We start from the raw sequence: 20,778 nt of genomic DNA, 5'->3' as shown, positions 1-20,778 counted from the left end.
ACATGTGTCATATACATGATGCACATAAAAAGGGGCAACCTTGCCTCCCTCTGCCCTCCTCAGACATCCCTGGAGAGGTAAATGCCTAAGCCTTGAGCGAAAGCATGACTCATCTAAAGCTATAATTCATATTTGAAAAGAAAAACTTGGAGGAGACCCGGCACAAGCTTTTAAACCTTCTCTTCTAGTCCAGTGCTCAGGAGTGACCTGAATTACATGGGATTTCAAGTAGTTCCTGCAGAGAACTGTAGCTGTTAACTCAACTCTCTTTCATGCAGGGAAACCAATTATTAAATGATGGTTGGGTGAAGGGGAAGAGGGGCAGTTGAAAGAGAACAACATGGCAATCATGGGGGAGGACCATTTTTTTAGATAGGCTTTTTAGCATCATTTTTTTCCAGAGTCCTTATAACCTCAGTACAATAAATCAGGCTTCTTGCTCTCTTGCCTATTCTGTATTTTAATCTGAAGTAGAGTTGGACAATATAGGTCTATTCCCAGTCTGCATCAGTTGTGCATATATTTAGGCATCAGTGCATTTCATCTAATTCCTGCAAGCATCTGTTATAATTTCCTCTTAAAGGCAGTACAAGAATTCATTCCTGGACACAAAGTTAAAATGCAGATTTCCCTAGCTAAAGAGATGCTTCTGGTAAATATATTTTCTCTACACATTTTAAAAATGCACTGAGAGTCACTGAGCTGAGAATAGTTTGGAAAGGGGTGAAAATGAGAGTTTTTTATCTTGCATGAGTAGATGAAGTCCATTCATAATTAGATCTGCAAAGAAACAGTTCCTCAGGTGTCCCTAACATGAGGATACCTGGTTGAAATTTTGAACTCCATATTTATTTATTTATTTATTTTATTGAATTTATATACCGCCCTTTCCCGAAGGACTCAGGGCAGTTTACAGGGTACTTAAAACATTGATACAAAAATTAAAAACAATTAAAAAGATTAAATTTAATCCCTGAAAGAAATATAAGAAACCCCAATTAAAAACTCTCAGCCTGGGCCGGAAAGCTCGAAGAGCCAGGTCTTCAGGTCCCGGAGAAATGAACGAAGGTCGGGGGCGGTCCTAAGCTCTGCGGGCAGCTGGTTCCAGAGGGCAGGCGCACCCACAGAGAAGGCCCTCCCCCTGGGTGTTACCCGCCGGCAATCTTTAACTGGCGGCACCCTGAGAAGGCCCTCCCTCTGGGAGCGCACTGGACGAAGGGAACTTGATGCCGGCAGCAGGTGTTCCCTCAGATATTCTGGACCCAAGCCATTTAGGGCTTTATAGGTCATCACCAGCACCTTGAATCTCACCTGGAGGGCAACCAGAAGCCAATGCAGCTCACAGAGTAGAGGTGTTACATGGGAGTGTCGGGAAACCCCCATCACAACTCGCGCGGCCGCATTCTGCACCAGCTGAAGCCTCCGAGTGGTCCTCAAGGGCAGCCCCATGTAGAACTCGTCATTTGAATAATAATAATATTGAATAAGGACATGCAGTTTAAACACCCCAAAATTCAAAATTTTTTGCATGTGACCCCTTCAATTTCTATTACCTATCAAATTCTATCACTTTGAAGGTCCTGGATGAAAGATAGGATATAAACCATATAGATAAATAAATGCAGGAATCACCGATGTGATCAAATCAACATGATTTTTCTTGGATATGATCTTTCTTCCCCCAATAAATCTTCATTAGAAATGAAACTATTATTTGGAAATATTTAAAATTCACCAGCTCTAAATGGTTTTCACTGCTTTAAAAATGGATAGACTAGCACATTGATCAACATAATTATAATCGGTTTATGAGTTTTAAAAATTGATTTGTATTCTGTATAGTGAAACATCTATTCTTTCTCATTTGTTTTTAGCCCAGTTCATCTTCCTTTCTTCTCAAGTGTAGAAATTTAGACCGCAGGTTCCAGTCCTAGTCTCAGGGAATCCTATATTGTTCCCGAAACTGAGTCATGTGTAGCAGCTGTTTCAGGGCTGAAACTATCCTAGGTTCAGATACGGATATTTTTGAGATCTTTATGTTCTCTCCAGCTCTCTTTACAAGATACTTGAAACAAAGCCTGGTGCCAGGTTACCATCTAGAAAGGGAGGCTCTAAAAGGGCAATTTTTCCCCTCCTTTCCTTTCACCAATCCATTTAAAACAGCAACAATAACCCTCTGTTTATTGGAATGAATCCCCTTGCCATCCTGCAAAGAGAGTGCCCATCTTCTTAAACATCTTTTAATGGTACGATACGTATTTAAACAATGCCAACTTTCTACTTTTTTCAAAGCTAACTTTCTACTTTTCAAAACATTGGATTAGTTGAGTCTCTTCTGTGCATCTGATCTTCTGTTTCTCTCTTTTGCTGCTCCACTTGACTTTGGCAAGTATCAGTCCTCCCCTTATTAATTAACTGACCAGGCTATTTCTCCCACTGTAAAACTTGCCCGCCTCTCTCTCATCCATTAATTGAGTGATGCCAACCAAATCTTCTTATGCTTTTGCAAACCCAGGTTGCTCTCTTCTTTAGAATGGAACTTTGGATAGGCTGAAGGGTACAAGGAGAAAAGCTTTTTTTGCTTTTCCCCTCTTTTCCCATTTTTTACCCACAAAGTCATTCTTTAATTCTTGTTTCAGAGACAGAAAAGGTTACCCAGCCATATTTTTTTTAGGCCGCCTCTTTATAGGCTAACCTTTTCCTTTTCTGTTTTCTAGCCATTGCTCCAGGCTAAACTTCTTCTGCTCCATTTCTCTTTCCCTGGATGTGGGTCTCTTGCACCCAGCTTCAAAGCTTTTCAAAACCTTTCCTAAACTCTCATGAGTATCTGCCTCTCTGCTTCTTTAGACAACTCCTCACCCTGTCTGGAGGTCCTTACTGTTATTTCCCTTCATTGGCTCCAAGCTGCCTAACAGTAGTCACTTTTATCTCTCCCTTAATTTCTACCTAATTGCTCTCTCTCGAGATTCTTGTTTCTCCCAGACTCTTACTTTTACAGTCTCAAATTCTTGGCATGCAGGTTTTAACTCCAGGCAAATTCCTACCATGTTGTACTTAACTTTATTTCCAGTACTTCCCTCCTGGTTGCATATGGTTAAGATTTTCACCTAGCAAGCCAATCTCAGATGGCCAAGTAAATCAAAGCTATTCATATTCAAGAATTCTGCTCCTTTTGCCGAGTTTTCCAAGAATCTTTCCAGCATCTGGTTAACTTTTAACTTCCATAAAAATAAGGGTGTCCAGCCTCTTCTAGCACATCCAAAGGGAAGAGAATCAAAATGGAAGCTGTATCCCAGACATGTCAAACACAAGGCCCGGGGGCCAGATTCGGCTTGCGAAGTGGTTTCATGTGGCCCTTGAACCCATCCTGAAAACAGTGAAGGAATGGCCCCCACTGCCTTGGCCCTCACCCAGGCCGGCCAGGAGCCAATGTACAATTTCGTGGTGGCCATCTATGCTGAAACGCATTCAGTCTTAGCTCCACAAGGCCGTCTGGAAACAGCGAGGGACCAGCCCCTGCCACGTTGGCCCCGCCCACTGGGCATGCACTGGGGAGGTATCACCCTTTGTGAGGAATGAAGAAATGCACCATTGCCTGGAAGTGGCCAGCACATGGTCCTGCCTACTTCTGGCAGGCTAGGGGCTGGGAAGCATTGCACTTCTCTTCAGATTCATGCCACCTGGCTCAGCCTCTCAGCTGCATTTCTTGCCTGTTTTGCTCCCTTCCTCATCTCAAATATTTTCCCACCACTCGAAGGAAGGAAGGAAGGAAGGAAGGAAGGAAGGAAGGAAGGAAGGAAGGAAGGGTCTGAGGGAAGTCCTACCTTAGTCCTTCCCTGCTGTCCTTTCACCATCCCCTTGCCCCCTCCTCTTGGCCTATCCTGGGGGGTCTCCCATCCTATTGCTAAGGAAGCTTTGGATACAAAGCCAGGTTTCCTCACATGGAGAGGGACTGGGCCTCCCTCTTGACTTTGCTCTCGTACCCATCATGAGCACACGGGTGCTTGAGGTCCAGGCTGGGCATTTGACCTCTGCGCCACTGTCCAGCCCCCCCCCGCATGGCCTGAGAGGAACAATAAGGCTCCTCCAATGGACCATGCCTTGGCACTTGCCCTGGTCTGATCTCCTTCTGCCAGAGACCCTCAGATCTGTCCCACTCCTGCCCAGGCCCCCATAGGTACCCTTGACGCAAATGATGTAAAGCTGGCCATGCCCACCCAGTAGGCCACACACACTCCAGCCATGCCCATTAGCCCATGCCCACCCTGGCCTCACCCCCCCAGCCCCCCCCGAGGGCAACCGCAATGCTGATGTGGCCCTCAATGAAATTGAGTTTGACACCCCTGCTGTATCCATATTACCACACAACTTTGCTATCTTCCTATTTTGGAACAGTAATAGCTGCTTAAATAATATGCCATATTATGGTTGAAGTAAATTAATTTAAAACAAAGGGTAGATCCACATTGCGTCTAAGGTACTAGTTCTAAACTGTAATTTAAACTATGATCGAGCTATAAATAATATGTAAGCCAAACTGTAACACAGCAATGTCTGAATAAACTTAATTTACTTCCAAACAAACATGTTTTGAATTGAGTTGTAAGTTCCTTGAGGCGGTGTTCTCTTCCTTTGTTGTTTTGTAAAGTGCTATGCACATTGATGGCTCTATATTAATAATAACAAACTTATGGATAGTACTGTCATAAACATAAAACAAGATCACATATGATATGCACAGAGCAAGGCTTCATCAAAACAGTCATTATATAGACTCCCATTGAGCCAGATGATAATTGAGGACACAAATGTCAAGAGGGTTTAATTGCATTTTAGCCAGCGAAGGTTGCAGGCATTTGCACAACCTTCTTTTAAATCATTCCACAAGTAAAAAATGTATTAATCATCTTCAGATGGAGCAGTTTTGCAAGAGACATTTCAAAGTAAGGTTCAATGTGAAATCTTCCACACATCTGAACAATGTACATGTCTACTCCAAAGTAAACTTCAATGGTTTATTCTCAAGTAAAGATTAATAGCTGTCTTATCTGTACTGTTACAACTTACATAAGGGCCATTTAGGAAACTTTTCAAACTTGTAGTTGTTAGATACTGAATACCATTACATGCCAATGACTAGACATGCAACATCATGGAGCATCCACTGTCAGTGTTGTGGAAAATATGCCATGCACCTCTGCAAAAAGATTATATCTTCAAAAATCAGCATCTTAGCTATTAAATGCTGCCCTCAAATATCAATTTGATATGAAATACAGATAACCAAATAACCAGAGATTATCCGGTGAATGTTCTGCATCTACTGACAGTTAACTGAATTTTGGAAAGCAGATTATTTTTCTCTCCCTCTGTCTCTCCAGCCAATTATTCTTTACAGGGTCACTTGGAAGTGTCTGCGAGTTAGTTAGTATGTGTTGTAGTCAGCCTTGTCTGATGTCTCCTGTATTCCAGTCCCCATTATAGAAAGTGGCAACCAATGCTGTTCCCAACAGGGTCAAGTGTCTGAGGCAACAGATTCCACCACACTCTCCCTCCCCCCATCTATTCATCCAAATATCCCATTCATTTGTTCTGCAGATCCTGACCTATCCCTGGCTTCCTGTACTGGCTCCAGGTCTCATTAACAAAAGATGCATTCTCTGTTCTTGAATGTTTCAACTTTGCCCTCTCCCTCTCCTTCCTTTTTTTCCAGCACCCAGCAGTGCCCAGGAATGTAATTGCTTGAGTTGAGCAAATCATTGTTCTGGATTGCAAAGCCTTCTTACTAAAACTGGCAGTGGTGTCTCATTTCCTCCCCCAATCCTCTTTCAGTCCAGATACTTTTTCATGTTTCTTCCAAACAACATCCAGTGCCTCAACAATAACTTCTGGTAATTATAACTTAAAGGATTATTAATGAAAGCACAAACTTTCAATTTTGGATTAATCAACTCAAACCAATGTGATTAATTGAGTAAGACATTTTGTAATCTGCAGAGGATGAAAGCTAGAGTTATATGTGTTGTATTATCTAAGATAGGAGAAACAATCTTTCAGTGATCAAAGACAGCACTAACTTGGGGACAGGGTCTCAAGGAATGAGGTATCTGGGACAATAATGAACAGAGATTGTCATCAAATCACACAAATGGGTCGAGCCAAATTTTTTCTGAAGTTTGCTGATAGATGGTTGGTTTTTTCCCCACTGTTTAACTAGGTTAAACCTATTTAATGATAGGAAAACGCTTCACCAATTTTTGGTAATTATACTAGTGAAATAAGATGGTAAAAAGATCTGGAGGCTATCAAAAGGGATGTCTCTATCCAACCTTGTTTAATAGTATAGCTTTAGTATATTACTATAGTGAGGAAGAGGGAAAGCTCACTAGATAACCTTCTTTAGCTGAAAGGAAGCTTCAAATAGATAATTCTATCTGGTTCGGCTCTTGTTTTTTCCTCCCATTGGCTATTACACAAAAATATTCTGAAAGCAAGTTGTAGCTTATGTTTATTAAATGACATACAAGCTTTCTGGGTGATCATGAGAACGTCTACCTTTGTATGAATTAATCTTCTTTCATGAATAAATATCCTTTATTCCGGGCAGGCCAAGGCATTATGTTGCTAGAGCTGAAGGACAAGGTGGATGTTCCCTTTCCTCTTAACAGAATTGGACTGGGCTGAATTGCATCTGAGGGCTTCAGGACAATTGAAGGGTCCAGCACAGGTCATGTGACACATACATGAATCTTTATGTCTTGCCACTGCCCTTTTCCAAGCTTCTTCTGCCTCAGGCAGTCTCTGTTCTTAGTCTTATTTACAGTCCGCCTTGCTGGGTTCTCAGATGAACTTGGTAGTGATTAGGAAGAATGTAGCTCAGACATGTCAAACACAAGGCCCGGGGGCCGGATGCAGCCCGCGAAGTGTTTTCATGCGGCCCGCGAAGCCATCCTGTAAACAGTGAGGGAACAGCCCCCACTGCCTTGGCCCTGGCCCAGAGACCCTCCTTCTGCCAGAGACCCCCAGATCTGTCCCACTCCTGCCCAGGCCCCCATAGGCACCCTTGATGCCAATGATGTAGAGCTGGCCATGCCCACCCAGTAGGCCATATGCACTCTAGCCACGCCCACCCAGTAGGCCACGCCCACCCTGGCCATACCCACCTGGCCCCCTGAGGGCAACCACAATGCTGATGCGGCCCTCAATGAAATTAAGTTTGACACCCCTGATGTAGCTGGTTTGTTTATGGAAGAGAGAGCGCTACCTTTTAAAAAAAACCTGAAAAGTTGATTGGATTTACTGAGAAATCTTAGAAATGGCATGCTAATTGCTATAAATGCTATACTAAGTGCTGTTTTAACTAATATCACTGCTAATTTTATGTTGCTTTCCTTTCAGTTGTTATATTTTCAGTTATGCTGTTATTGTATGTTGCTTTGGGTATTTGGAGAAACAGATGATTACTTCTAGAAGTAAATGGCAATCACATATGCACACACACACACACGTACGTATGCCTATTTCAATATTCCAAAAGACTTCTGAGATGGCATTAGGGGTCTTGTGCTAAGTCCGATCCAATCAATCAATCGGAATAGAGTTGGAAGGAACATTGGAGGTCTTCTAGTCCATCCTCCTGCTCAAGCTGGAGACCCTATACCATTTCAGTAGAAGTTACCCAGTAAAGAAGAGTAACTAGGAACTTCATAGGCACTGAATCAAGACCTACCACTACCTTCTGTAAAGTAAACTATGGAGACTACTTATTGAACTATGGAGTAACAGGAATCTCTGAAACAGGATTTACGGTGCACATCAAGACAAGAACACGAAGAGAGATTTATAGCCTGGAATACACCCAGACTGGATGACATGAAGGACCTAAAGGAACTATTTAAAGAAACATAAAGACCACAAATATGATGTCATCCAAGAGAACCAGCTTCTATAAATTGGTGTATTCTAGGTGTATTGGGATTAAACTACTATATACCCCTGGCTATGCCGGCTGTAAATTATAGGTATTCCATTTCAACATATCAGGAAGACAGTTGCAATAAAGAATAAATAAATCTTCTATCAAATAAATGTACTCCTATAATAGACTCCTCTTTCTACAAACTGCATTGGCCAGCAGCTTTTTTATCTGCTTCTTTCTGAGTCAGTTTCAAACTGCCTGAACCAAGTATTCCCAGACTTCCTACTCTAACTCCTTAATGTCACTTCAAATAGTATGCTTAATATACATTGGTAAAATACCTTCTTTTTTTTGGTCATGCAGTAGTTTGTGTGAACTGAATTTGTTTGTTTAGGCTGTTGATCAGTATTTTATGTATGAGTCAAGGTTGACTCAACCTTCCATCCTTCTGAGGCGATAAAATGAGGATCCAATATGCTGACTCTATAAACTGCTTAGAAAGGGCTGTAAAGCACTATGAAGCGGTATATAAGTCTAAGTGCTATTTATTTATTGCTATTTATTCATTCACTGGTCTTTTCTGCCATTCCAATTGCTGATGAATCTAAGTGTCATGCATCTGTAAATCAGGTTGTAAAAAATATAGTATGAATATTGTATACTTGACTGCGTCATATTTAACAATCTGATTTTAACCCTTTTTCACTCTTGTTATTTGTTTAATTTTTAAGTGTTTAAATAGTCTTACGATATGTTTTAACTGTTGATTATGTTATACACCACCAAGGCACCTTGTGTGAGATGGGTGGCCATATAAATTTGAATAAAAAATTAAATAAGACATCTCTACATATATTGTATATAAACACCAGGAATATCAATTATATGAAAAAAATGCTCAAGTAAGAGGGACCAGTATTAGAACATCCCAAATGCCAACAATTGCTGGAACAACTTCATTTTAATAACCAATAATGCAGGACCCATTTAAATTTCTTTGGGAATACTGTTCTACAGCAGGGAAGCAACACATGAAGAGTCTAACTTCTATTATCCATTTTGGTGACATTTCCTGACAGAAGGGATATGGGAAATGTCTACTCTACCAGATTTATGGGAATCAACAGACACCCAAAGATACCCATATCCGGAGCCATGATCAAGAGGGATCACCAGCAACTTGGCTTGCATTGTACTGTTTTAACCACCAAAGTAGGTTAAGTTCATAATAAAGGATATTCCACCTAACTTTTTATCCTGTTGTCCAGAAGCTTATTGCGTACTAGACAGAAATACTAACTGAAGTTTTGCTAGTATAAAGATTTTTAAAGTTCAGTTTAAATTTGATTAAGCCAATAAACAAGAAAATGATTTAATATCTGTAATTTAATAACTGTATTTTGACTCAATATATTGAAAACAAAGTAGGATTCAGACATGTTTGTTTGTTTGCTTGCTTGCTTTCAGTCTTCTGAAGAAAGCTGTGTTCCCTTTTGGAAGCTAGTCAAAATGAGGTTAAAAAAGAAGTAGGTGAAACCCATGTAAAAAATGTATAGGAAAACCTATTCTTTCTTTTGTTCTCTTGGTTTTTTTCTATCCTGACATCTTATTCTTCTATTCTTAAGATTGAAAGTTTGCAATGTAGTAGCAAATAGTTTTTAACTATTGTCACAAATAATCTTGCATTGGGCTTATGAAATTAACCTGATGCTGTCCTAAGACCACAGTTTGTGCATTTTTGAGCAATGTTTATTAAAGAGGAAAAATGATAGTCATTTTTGCAAGCTTCTTTAGAAGATGTATATCCCTTTTAAAAAGAATGACCTTCAAGTTAGCTTGTTATAGCTTATAATAATGCATCATAATATACATCAAGCCTGAAACAATGGCACACAGAAAAATAGTCAGGAACTAACAATACATCTCTGAGTGACTGCAGTGATGAACTCAAATGTTTACTGTCAATTGTTTAACAATTGCAGCATTTTCTGCTGAGGAAAAAAAAAAAGCTCAACATACTCCAGTGTGATTTTTCCATCAAAGAAAATGGAGAATGTTTGGGCTCATTGTCTGCACTAGCCTCCATCTATTCTACAGTATATCAAGGTCTTGAGGATCAAGAAAAAAACAAATGGAACTTACAACTCTTAAGACTTACAACTGAGTCTTGCCCTATATATCTACAAACAATTTTTGGCTTCCCAGGACAGTATGTGATACAGTATGTGAATTGGCCTCAGTTTCGTATATTTTATTGCATGAGATTTGGCAGCTTAATCCAGACATACTTATGTTCTACTGTGCAAGAGTGCCTTACACATTCACAGACATATAGGCTCTGTCGAGGCTATTTCCCTTTACAGCTCTTGCTGGAATGACATGGGTATACAAACATTCCATAAATATCTGCAAAGTGGCAGCTCCCTCTACAGGCACCAGTGCACAGAGGCACTGGTGGCTTGAAAAGAATAAAGCGGTGAGGAGCCCAAGATCTTTTCATATGTTTTCAAAAGTGAGTTGCAAGGCCAAGCTGCAAGGGAGTGGACAGTACTTGCAGGACTGTTGTCCTGTCTGGTGTTCATCCTCCATGAATATGCTACGACTAACTTGAGTTTTGCTTCTAATGTTATTTGTAGCAACAACCTTCTTCAAATTGCTTCAGAGTGCTGCCTTTCAGCTCATCAAACCCTGGACAGTAATGGTATGAGCTCTGTTCTCTCATAGAGCAAAGAGAAGAATCTCCCTTATACTATAGCCATTTTTGCCTGGCTAATGGCCAGCCTAGGTTGGACCTTCCTAGGCAATTATGTTTTTCCAAGAAACAAGAGTTGCTACTTTCTTATTTTCTTTGGTTCCCTGCCTGTAAGTGGAGGTCATTATTTCCTTTCTGTTCTGTAGCCCAAGGGCAGGACTTGATTTGAGTGAGGTTTAAGTTCAATTAATATAGCCTGGATCCAGCCCAATAAAATATACCAGAAAATCAGCACTGAAATACAACCACTCAGAGCCTCCCTTAATTAAAATAGCCAATCGTATTTAAATCCAGTAAAGCTTAAGAAAATGGATTTACAACAAAACATGACACCACCTTGCTTTCTAAAGGTCAACCGAATGAAAAGTGGAATAAAAAAAACATGATTAAGTTGAAAGAGATACTATTTAACTACTAAGTTTAGTATTATGTGGTATAATGACCAGTATCCCAAGTCAATTCAGTGATTTGATCAACACATGTAGCTGGAGATCTGATTGAGACTACATTGAGAGGATCTTATGAAAAAGTTTGAAACAGAACTCTAGGACTATAAAATGTTTAAATGCCTTTGCTTAAATACTTCCAGTGAAGGAAAATTGATTTAAGGTACTTTGCTTCATTATAGAACAGTCTTTGTCATTATGATTTTCATTTCTGATCTCAAACTACCATTTACTTACTTCTAATTAGAAATGTAGAAGAGCATAAAGAAAAAAGGAGCCTTAGGGTTTGTCAACTTTAGCCCCAGCTAAAGGTAAAAACCCACTATTACCATATCCCTACAGTAGTCATCAAGCCTCCATATGAAATAATTTCAGCAAAGAAGGGGCAACAGTCTTTTCAGTCTATTAGATTTTCACTAACAGATTATCAAGTTGCTGTCAACTCTTAATGACCACATTAATAGATTTTTTTTCCTCCAGGACCAGGGCTTTTTTTCTCATAGAACGCTCAGAACGGAGTTCCGGCACCTTTTTTGGATGGAACCTTGTAGCGTAGGCAAGGCAGGTTGTATGACATGTGTGAGTTCCGGCATCTTTTTCTTTTACAAAAAAAGCACTGTCCAGGACCATCTGGCCCTAACCTGACTTTTCAAGTCTTCCAACAGTGCACCCATCACATACTATAAGTGAGTCCATCTATATTGCAACTGGTTGTACTTTAATCTTTCTTTCTACCTTTCCTTGTATTAGAGCTAAGCCTTCAAATAATGTGTCCAAAGTAGGATAACGGAAGCCTGGTCATTTGTGCCTCTAATGCTGCTTCTTAGATGTTCAATGAATTCTTTGTAATTTGAATTAATTGGTTCTTACCCTGTCTTCTGAAACAATTCTGAACCCTTCTACCAATCTTCTATATGACAGCCTGTCTGAAACTACCATATCTCTCCATATTTTTCTTCTCTCCATGCTAAAAATAAATTTAAAATTTCCAAATGTTCCCTTTGAGTTTTTCCTTCCAGGCACCTTATGATTCTGGTTACTCTTCTTTGAACATGCTCCAGTTTGCCAATATTCTTCCCAAAATGCAGTATCCACAACTGGATATAATAAAGTAAACTCATTCTGATGAATACAGAAAACATATTCTGATGTTATTTTTCTTGATTTTGATTAGGGGTTTTGTTTTGCTACAACTAGGATTGCATTTTATTTTACAGCTGCATCACCCCCTTGACTCATATTCAGCTTATGATCTTTTGCATGTTGTACTACCTGTATAACCTCTCTTATCCTACTCTTATGCTTGATTTTTCTTATTCAAATGAAGGCCTTTGGATTTATCTGTTGCGCTTCCTGACCATCATTCCAGCTTCTCAAAATCCTTCTGAATCTTGATACTTTGTCTCATCTAACAGAATAAGAGAATAATAGAGTTGGAAGGGAACTTGGAGGTCTTCTAGTCCAACCCCCTGCTCAAGCAGGAAATCCTATATCATTTCAAACAAATGGTTGTCCAATCTTTTGCAGATTATTTACCTGCAAATAATCATTTGATAATCTGGTTTTCTACACACACCCATCTAAGTCATTTGTAAATATGTTGAACAGTATGGAGGCAGCAACATACCATTGGGCACCTCCTTTCAGCTTGATGTAGACCTATTGACTTACACTTGTTTGGTAATATTGTTTAACCAGCTCTATATGTATCTAATGAACTAATCCATGTAGTCAAGCCTGGATTTTTGAAAGTAGCTTTCCAGAGAAGTCTGTCAAATGATTTGTTGAAATATTTATTCTGCTCCTTCCCCCCACCCCCAAAAGTTATATTGGTTTGGCATGAAGCAGAACTTCAAGATATGATCTACATGTTCATTCAAAACTCTTGTTATGTGGTTCTGCTTAGAGCACTGTGTAAACCTAGTTATTGTGATTAATAAGCAGTGATTTGTGCTACACAATCCTCTCTGGCCCAAAGGTCACTATTGGCTTGACTGATTGCTGGGGCCATAATCTAAAAAGTAAAAGGTTGGTAAGAATAAACATTGATTTGATGTCATTTACAATTACAATTAAATTAAATTAAATATAGGCAGAATGATGACTTTCCATTCATGCATTTGGTTACAATTCTGGAGATCTCTGGAGTCATTACAGTCCTTCGTGGTAATGGGGGCTGAATTTTTGCTAATATGTTTCTGTTTTAGAAGTTGGCTTATTGTGGGAACCAAGCCAATTGTCATTTATTCAAATAACTATGGTTAAGCCAATCATGGCTTGTTTCAACATCAGAGAACTCTCTAAACCCAGATAGATGGTCCTCCACCCCTTCTTAAAAATCTCCAATGAAAGAAAGCTAAATGCTTGGGAGGTCACTGTCAGAGAGGTCATGCTGCTAGGAAATGCTTTGTAAGGCATAACCTTTTGTTGCCGCAGTGGCCCTTCAAGGCAGCTAATGATATTAGCTGAAATGTTAACAGCAAAGAAGTGGAATAAAGTGGCAGAGGATTTCTAGAGTGAAGGGGCTACTGTGGACTATTCTGTCTTTCCATCCACATCCATCCATCCATCCAATCCATCCCAGAGCTTCACTTTTTCCCATTTTGTGCTCTGCTAAGAGGGAGGGTGTTTGCTGCTGTTGCTGCTAAATAGGAATAAGCACCTTGGCTGCAATGCATCACTTGAGGACCATTGGCAGTGATAAATCACTATCAGTTAATTGCAAAAGACAGCTTTATGTGGAACTGTTTACATTCTGCATGGTACCTTTAATACAATCAAAGAACAACCTCTCCCTATCGTATTCCCAAAATGGGACTTGATAGGTAGATAAAAATGCCAAATCTAGTCTAACTATCTGGCTGACTGTGTGACAAACCATAATAATAATAATACCTGCCTTGACATGGTTGTTGGACTTGCATGCTCTGTGGAAGATAAGAGCTGTGCCAGAGGTGTAACCATACTGGACAGGTCTTTTCTAATATGCTAAAAGGTACAGGAAAAGTTTGGGATACTGACAATGGCAAGTCTGGTAAAGCTGAGGAACATAATAAGTTTTGGAGCAATGCTGTGCTGCTTATTTTTTGCAGTTCTCATTTAATTGGATAAATGAAAAATTGTTTTAGAAATTATTTGACAAGAGAAGAAAATTATCATAAAATTATTATAATTGGCATGTGGTGTTTCCATTTCCATTACAAGCTGGCCTTTTGCGTATGCCAGGGGCTTCAATGGAATTTTAACATGTTTAAACCTTTCACTCAGCTTTTTGTGATTGGGATGTTAGGCAGTCAGGGAAATCCAAAGTGATGGAAATTAGAAATAGCAATAGCACTTAGACTTATGTACGACTCCATAGTGCTTAACAGCACTCTGAGTGGTTTAAAAATGACAGCATATTGCCCCAACAATCTGGGTCCTTGTTTTACCAAGCTCAGAAGGATGGAAGACTGAGTCAGCCACGAACCAGTCAGGATCGAACTACATTCTGTGGGCAGATACTGCATTGTAAATACAGCACCACCAATTATCTGAAAGGAATAGGATTTAGTGCTGTGCAGCCCTTTGGAATGGAAGGCAAATGTTGTCTTTTTCTATAGTGCTGCAGCTTGGAAGGCCATTGTGCAATCCCAAAATAATATTTATGTAGCTGCTTGAAGAGGCTGTAGACAGGTGCTACATGGGTGACCATGCACCCTGTACACTATGAAACACATTTTGGTGTTTCTAAAGCATAGTCACAATACATCAGTAGCCTCCACCACACACATCCTCAGAAGGTGATGTGGGACAGGAATTATGTGCAAAAGAAAAAGCAGTGTCACTGATTCAATGCATATCCACTCCTTTTGCACATACATTACAATGCATTAATAATAAAGATAATATAGAAATCACCACCATCATCATCATCATAATCTTGGGGCAAAAAGATACAAGGAAGACTCAGGAATTCCCTTTCATAATTTTAACTCACTGGATCCTGTGAATACTTTTGCCTCCAAAACCAAAAAAGTGGAAAGAAAAGAAGGTAGAAAAACAGAACTTGAGAAATGGCAAGGTATATTTCAACCTATCATTACTGTGAAATAAAAACTAGGAGGTTGGGCTGACAAGTCCTATACTTGAATCTTAAGTAAGAGTTTTTATTCTAGCTGGGTAGGCCTGGAACAAGTACTATTATGCTATCTTAAACTATTTCTGACTATTTGCCAGAAGAAAATGGAAGTAATTTCTGGAATTTCTTTATATGGTGGATTCTTAGCAGGATGAATGCTAGTAATGAAATCCAATTATAATTCATCCTTTCCCATGGTGGGAAGAGGAAGCATTTATTTTCTAAACCTTATAAGAGGATTTTTTTAAAAAAAAAATCAAATTCTCTTTTGTATAGGAAAAGCATTTTCCAGGATTAACTGTTGAACTACACAACATTCTCTGCAAAACAGCATTTTGCATAAGCCACTAGAAATAAGTTGTGTAATTAGAGCTTCTGAAAACAGCAATACCTTAAAATTGCATGCTGTTAACATGCAATTACTTGTTTCTATCTAGAAAACTAGCATCTAAAGATTTAGCCTTCTGATTGGCCTGAGAGTCTAATTTTTGATTGCAGGGAATTGTCCTATATATTTTGCTGAGACAAAGGGCAAAATGGTGCCAGTAGTTTCCTACTGATCAGCAATTTTCATTGTATTTTACAGAAGTCTAATATAGTAGTATACAGCTGTGTAATGTATATGACTGTGCTGTGTCATTTAATATCTGATCACTGTTCATTCACTGATCCAGCTAATCTCTCCTTGTGACTCAAGTGCACTATTGGCAATACTACTGAACAATATGGTGATCAGGATACTGCATATGGAAGACTCATTGGATGTACAACATGAATTACATGCTGTGTACTGGCTCATATGGGGGATTTCCTAAAAATATTCTGTTACCACAAGGATGGAAATGGGACACACACCCCTCCCCCAATTCTTTTTTGTGGTTGCACAAGACAAGCAAATTCTCTTGTTGCAGCCCATGGAGTCTCCTGTCTTGGCATGACTGGTTAAAAACTGCAAAGAGAAGAGTTGTATTGAGAGAAACTGACTGGCCCAAAGTCATCCAGCTGATTTTTCATGTCTAAGGCAGGAGTAGAACTCTATCATTTCTACTTTCCTTCCTACCTATTCATCCATCCATCTATCATTGTCTGTCTGTCTGTCTGTCTGTCTGTCTGTCTGTCTCTCTCTCTCTCTCTCTCTCTCTATCTATCTATCTATCTATCTATCTATCTATCTATCTATCTATCTATCTATCTATCTATCTATCCATACTGTCTAATCTCTCTATTCTTCTGTATCTCTATCTCTCTCATCTCTCTTGACCTTTCATCCCTACATCTTGCAGTAATTCCATAAATTCTGTAAATTAATCAAGTGGTACAGTAAGAAATCTGTGTCTTGAACTGCCCAGAATCCATTTCACTGAATAACTCCTGAACTCCAGTTCTTCTGATTATAAATATATCTGGTTTGGGAGCCTTATTTCTCTTTTTTCTTCTTCCCAGTTTCTGAAGATCTGAGCATCAAACGTGCTGTTCACTGAAGCATGAGCTTTGGATATGGCCACCCGCCGCTGCACTCAGAAACCTTGGCTGGCCCCCGGGATCTCTAGAATGATTTGGAAACATCTTGTTGTCATCTCCCTCTGGCTGCCATCATTTGTTCTGGGTGGGGCCTCTCCCACCTCCTGCCCAGCTGCTTGTTCCTGCAGCAACCAAGCCAGCCGGGTCATCTGTACACGCCGGGAACTGGTGGAAGTGCCCGAGAGCATTTCAATCAACACACGGTACCTCAATCTGCAGGAGAACAACATCCAGGTGATAAAGACAGACACTTTCAAGCACCTTCGTCATCTTGAGATTTTACAACTTAGCAAAAACCTCATCCGTAAGATTGAGGTTGGTGCCTTCAATGGCTTGCCCAATCTCAATACTCTGGAGCTCTTTGACAACCGGCTAACCACTGTCCCCACACAGGCCTTTGAGTACCTCTCCAAGTTGCGGGAGCTATGGCTGAGGAACAATCCCATTGAAAGCATCCCTTCTTATGCCTTCAATCGAGTCCCTTCTTTGCGGCGTCTGGACCTTGGAGAGCTCAAGAAGTTGGAATATATCTCAGAAGCAGCTTTTGAAGGTTTGGTCAATTTGAGGTACCTGAACTTGGGCATGTGCAACCTTAAGGATATCCCAAATTTGACAGCCTTGGTGCGGCTAGAAGAACTTGAGCTTTCTGGAAATCGCCTGGACATGATCCGTCCAGGCTCCTTCCAAGGCCTGACTAGCCTTCGCAAGTTGTGGTTGATGCATGCCCAAGTGGCCACCATTGAACGCAATGCTTTTGATGACCTTAAGTCATTGGAAGAACTCAATCTCTCCCACAATAATTTGATGTCCTTGCCCCATGATCTATTCACCCCTTTACACCGCCTAGAGCGTGTCCACCTCAATCATAATCCTTGGCATTGCAATTGTGATGTGTTGTGGCTCAGCTGGTGGCTCAAAGAGACAGTGCCCAACAACACTACCTGCTGTGCCCGGTGCCATGCCCCACCAAACCTCAAAGGGCGATATATTGGAGAGCTGGATCAAAGCCATTTTACTTGCTATGCCCCTGTTATAGTGGAGCCTCCAACTGATCTGAATGTGACTGAGGGAATGGCTGCTGAGTTAAAGTGCCGAACAGGAACCTCCATGACATCAGTCAACTGGCTCACACCCAATGGCACACTGATGACACATGGTTCCTATCGGGTGCGCATTTCTGTCCTTCATGATGGCACACTCAACTTCACCAATGTGACAGTCCAAGACACTGGGCAGTACACCTGTATGGTGACTAATTCAGCTGGCAATACCACTGCTTCAGCCACACTCAATGTTTCAGCTGTGGATCCAGCCACTACAGGTTATACTTACTTTACTACTGTAACTGTGGAGACCATGGATTCTAGCCAAGAAGAATCAATTCCTACAAAGAAGGAACCTGGGCCAACACCTTCCCAAGGCTGGGGCATGACTTATTCCACTACTTCACTGACTCCTCGTAGCACACGCAGCACTGAGAAGCCTTTTACTATCCCGATCACTGATGTCACAGAGAATGGCATGAAAGATTTGGACGATGTGATGAAAACTACTAAGATCATCATTGGCTGTTTTGTAGCCATTACCTTCATGGCTGCTGTGATGCTCATTGTCTTCTATAAGCTTCGTAAGCAGCATCAGCTTCATAAACATCATGGACCTACCCGCACTATTGAGATCATCAATGTTGAAGATGAGTTGCCTGCAGCAGCTGGAGCTCCCGGTGACAGCCACCTTGCACTTCCTGCCATTGAGCATGACCACCTCAACCACTATGCTGCTTTCAAGGCCCACTACAATAACAATAGTGGTGGTGGACCCCTCACGTGCTCCAAGAACCCCATGCTCAATTCCATCCATGAACCTCTTTTATTCAAGAGCAGCTCTAAAGAAAATGTCCAAGAGACACAGATATGACAGCCACAGCTTGAGGAAAACAAAAATAATTCTTATGGTGGGAGGGCGGCAATGGGTTAGTGTATGCAGTGAGGAACATGTTCAGGAACAGCTCTTGCCTCCTCACTTTAAAAACAAACAAAAACAAACACAGGTCTTTCCACCAGTGTGGCAGATCTTGGATCCCAAGCCTCCACCAGTAGATATCTTTGATTCTCACCAAGTTAGCTTTTTATGTTCTCTTCTTTTTTCCTTCTGCAAAACAAGACACTCCTCTCACCTTCTGCCTGATTTTCCCTTTCTTTTCTTTTCTTGTTCTCTCCCCTCTCCTTTTCTTATTTTTCTACCATACTCCCTTTACATTGGAGACTTTTTTTATACAGATGGGGCTGTTTCTGTATCCAACTACCTGCTGTTTTACTTTGAAATGAATGAAAGAAAGAAAAGAAAAGGAACAATGACAGTGACAAAGAAGGAAGGGAGGACATTTTCCTTTCAACGTCATGGGAATAATGTTTAGGAAGCAGAATAAAAACCAAGTGGAATGGGAAAGGGATTTTAAAAAATCTTATTTTGAGCCGCTTTCCGTCAAAATTCTATTTTCATCCATTGGGATACACAAAATAAATTAAATAAAGAGATGGGAGGTCATAGTGGTGCCAGGATCCTCACCCCCACCCTGCCCCACCTTTGCAGCATGTGGGGATGCTGGGCACACAGGGTTTTGGGAAATTTTTTATGACTAGTATTATTACTATGGGAAAGCAGGCACAGCCAATGTGCTCCCCAGAGACACGGGGGTGTGGGTATTTTTTAATTTGTAATAATCTAGGGTGGGAATGTTGGGTTTGATGGGGGTTGCACTTCTGGCCTAAAAAAAATTGAAAAAGAAAAAAAGGGCCTGTGGATTCCCGTGACATTTTGGGGTCTGGTCTGAGTTTCTTATTTTAATAAAATCCATAAAGATGTTTCCAATCCTCCCTAGGATGGTTTTTTCAGTGGGGGGGGGAATAAATGTGAGCTATTATTCAAATGCATAAAATGCAGGGACAAGGATGAATTTTGGCAGCAGTGCAAATGTATATAGGGGCACAGGAAGGTATATGCTAGTACTACTCTTTTACTTAATCCTACTCTTCCTGTTCCTGACCTTATTAAGCTAAGCTACCAAGTAATAAGACTGTGTATGTGGATTGTGGGTTCTTGCATTGATTGCTTTGGGTGTTCCATTTATGTTCAAGAACTCATATGTAGAATCCTTCTTTAATTTCTGCCAGTTAATGAAGAGGTCACTGACCGAGAAAGTAAGATAGCACATGCTAGAGACTTTGGGAATGGGGCCATCATATATGGATCTGTGATTTTCTATGCTTTCTTTGAACCAGGTTGGTCATCACACATGAACTACCCTAATATCAATGAGGTAGAGATGAAGGTACTGCAACATACACAATTTCTCCCCAACACACATACTCTGCTACAGATCAGGAGGGATTCAACAGTTGTGATTTACACCATTCCCGACCATAGGAAGTATAGTGTGATGTCTGTGGATGAATCTGCTTTCTTATATGGAGACGCAAGGACTAATCATTTTAAGAAACAATTTTTTTTACATATTATGGTATTATGGGAAACCACAGAGTCCCAAAACTCATTGTTAGTAGTCATGGGATGTGAAAGATGTAGCCCAACAACTTTTGAAAGACCGGAGTTTTCCCACCCATCATGTGAGAAGAAAAATCCCCACATCTAAAGACTTCACATTATTTAAACTTCAACCCAGAAGAAAGCAACATATGTTATTTCAGCTAGATATAACAAGGCAACCTGCTGCACCTTCACAAGTATTGGGACTGTAGTTTCCAACATTCTCAGTTGGAAAGCTGAATATTTGGGGAAAGCTGTGATAGATGGGGAGGCTGAGAACTTTCAGGCTTTCGTGAGAAAAATTGGATTGACGAAAAGATGGAAAGGAAACATCAGAAGATTACATCACAAAAGAGACCTGGGAATGCAGGAGCAAAACTTTCAGAAGGCATGAATGTTTGGGATAGGATAGAATCAACACTGTCTCCCCAACCTGATCTCCTGGGCAGGCAGTTTATGTCAAAAGATGATCTGA

The 20,778-nt window shown here is 40.4% G+C and overlaps 1 protein-coding gene across 1 annotated transcript; it reads left to right on the top strand.

Moving 5' to 3' along the window:
- Positions 1-16,733: 16,733 nt before the first annotated feature.
- On the top strand, positions 16,734-18,674 carry LRRC4B (leucine rich repeat containing 4B; the record flags this gene model as incomplete). Its single annotated transcript, XM_081344723.1, has 1 exon — positions 16,734-18,674. The coding sequence occupies one exon, from the start codon at positions 16,734-16,736 to the stop codon at positions 18,672-18,674; it is 1,941 nt and encodes a 646-aa protein (XP_081200849.1).
- Positions 18,675-20,778: the final 2,104 nt, after the last annotated feature.

Source organism: Vipera berus (genome assembly GCF_964194415.1).
Source record: "Vipera berus genome assembly, chromosome: Z".
NCBI classification, from domain to species: Eukaryota; Metazoa; Chordata; class Lepidosauria; order Squamata; family Viperidae; genus Vipera; species Vipera berus.
The sequence above is the reverse complement of the archived record's forward strand: the minus strand, read 5'-3'. Positions and strand labels throughout refer to the sequence as shown.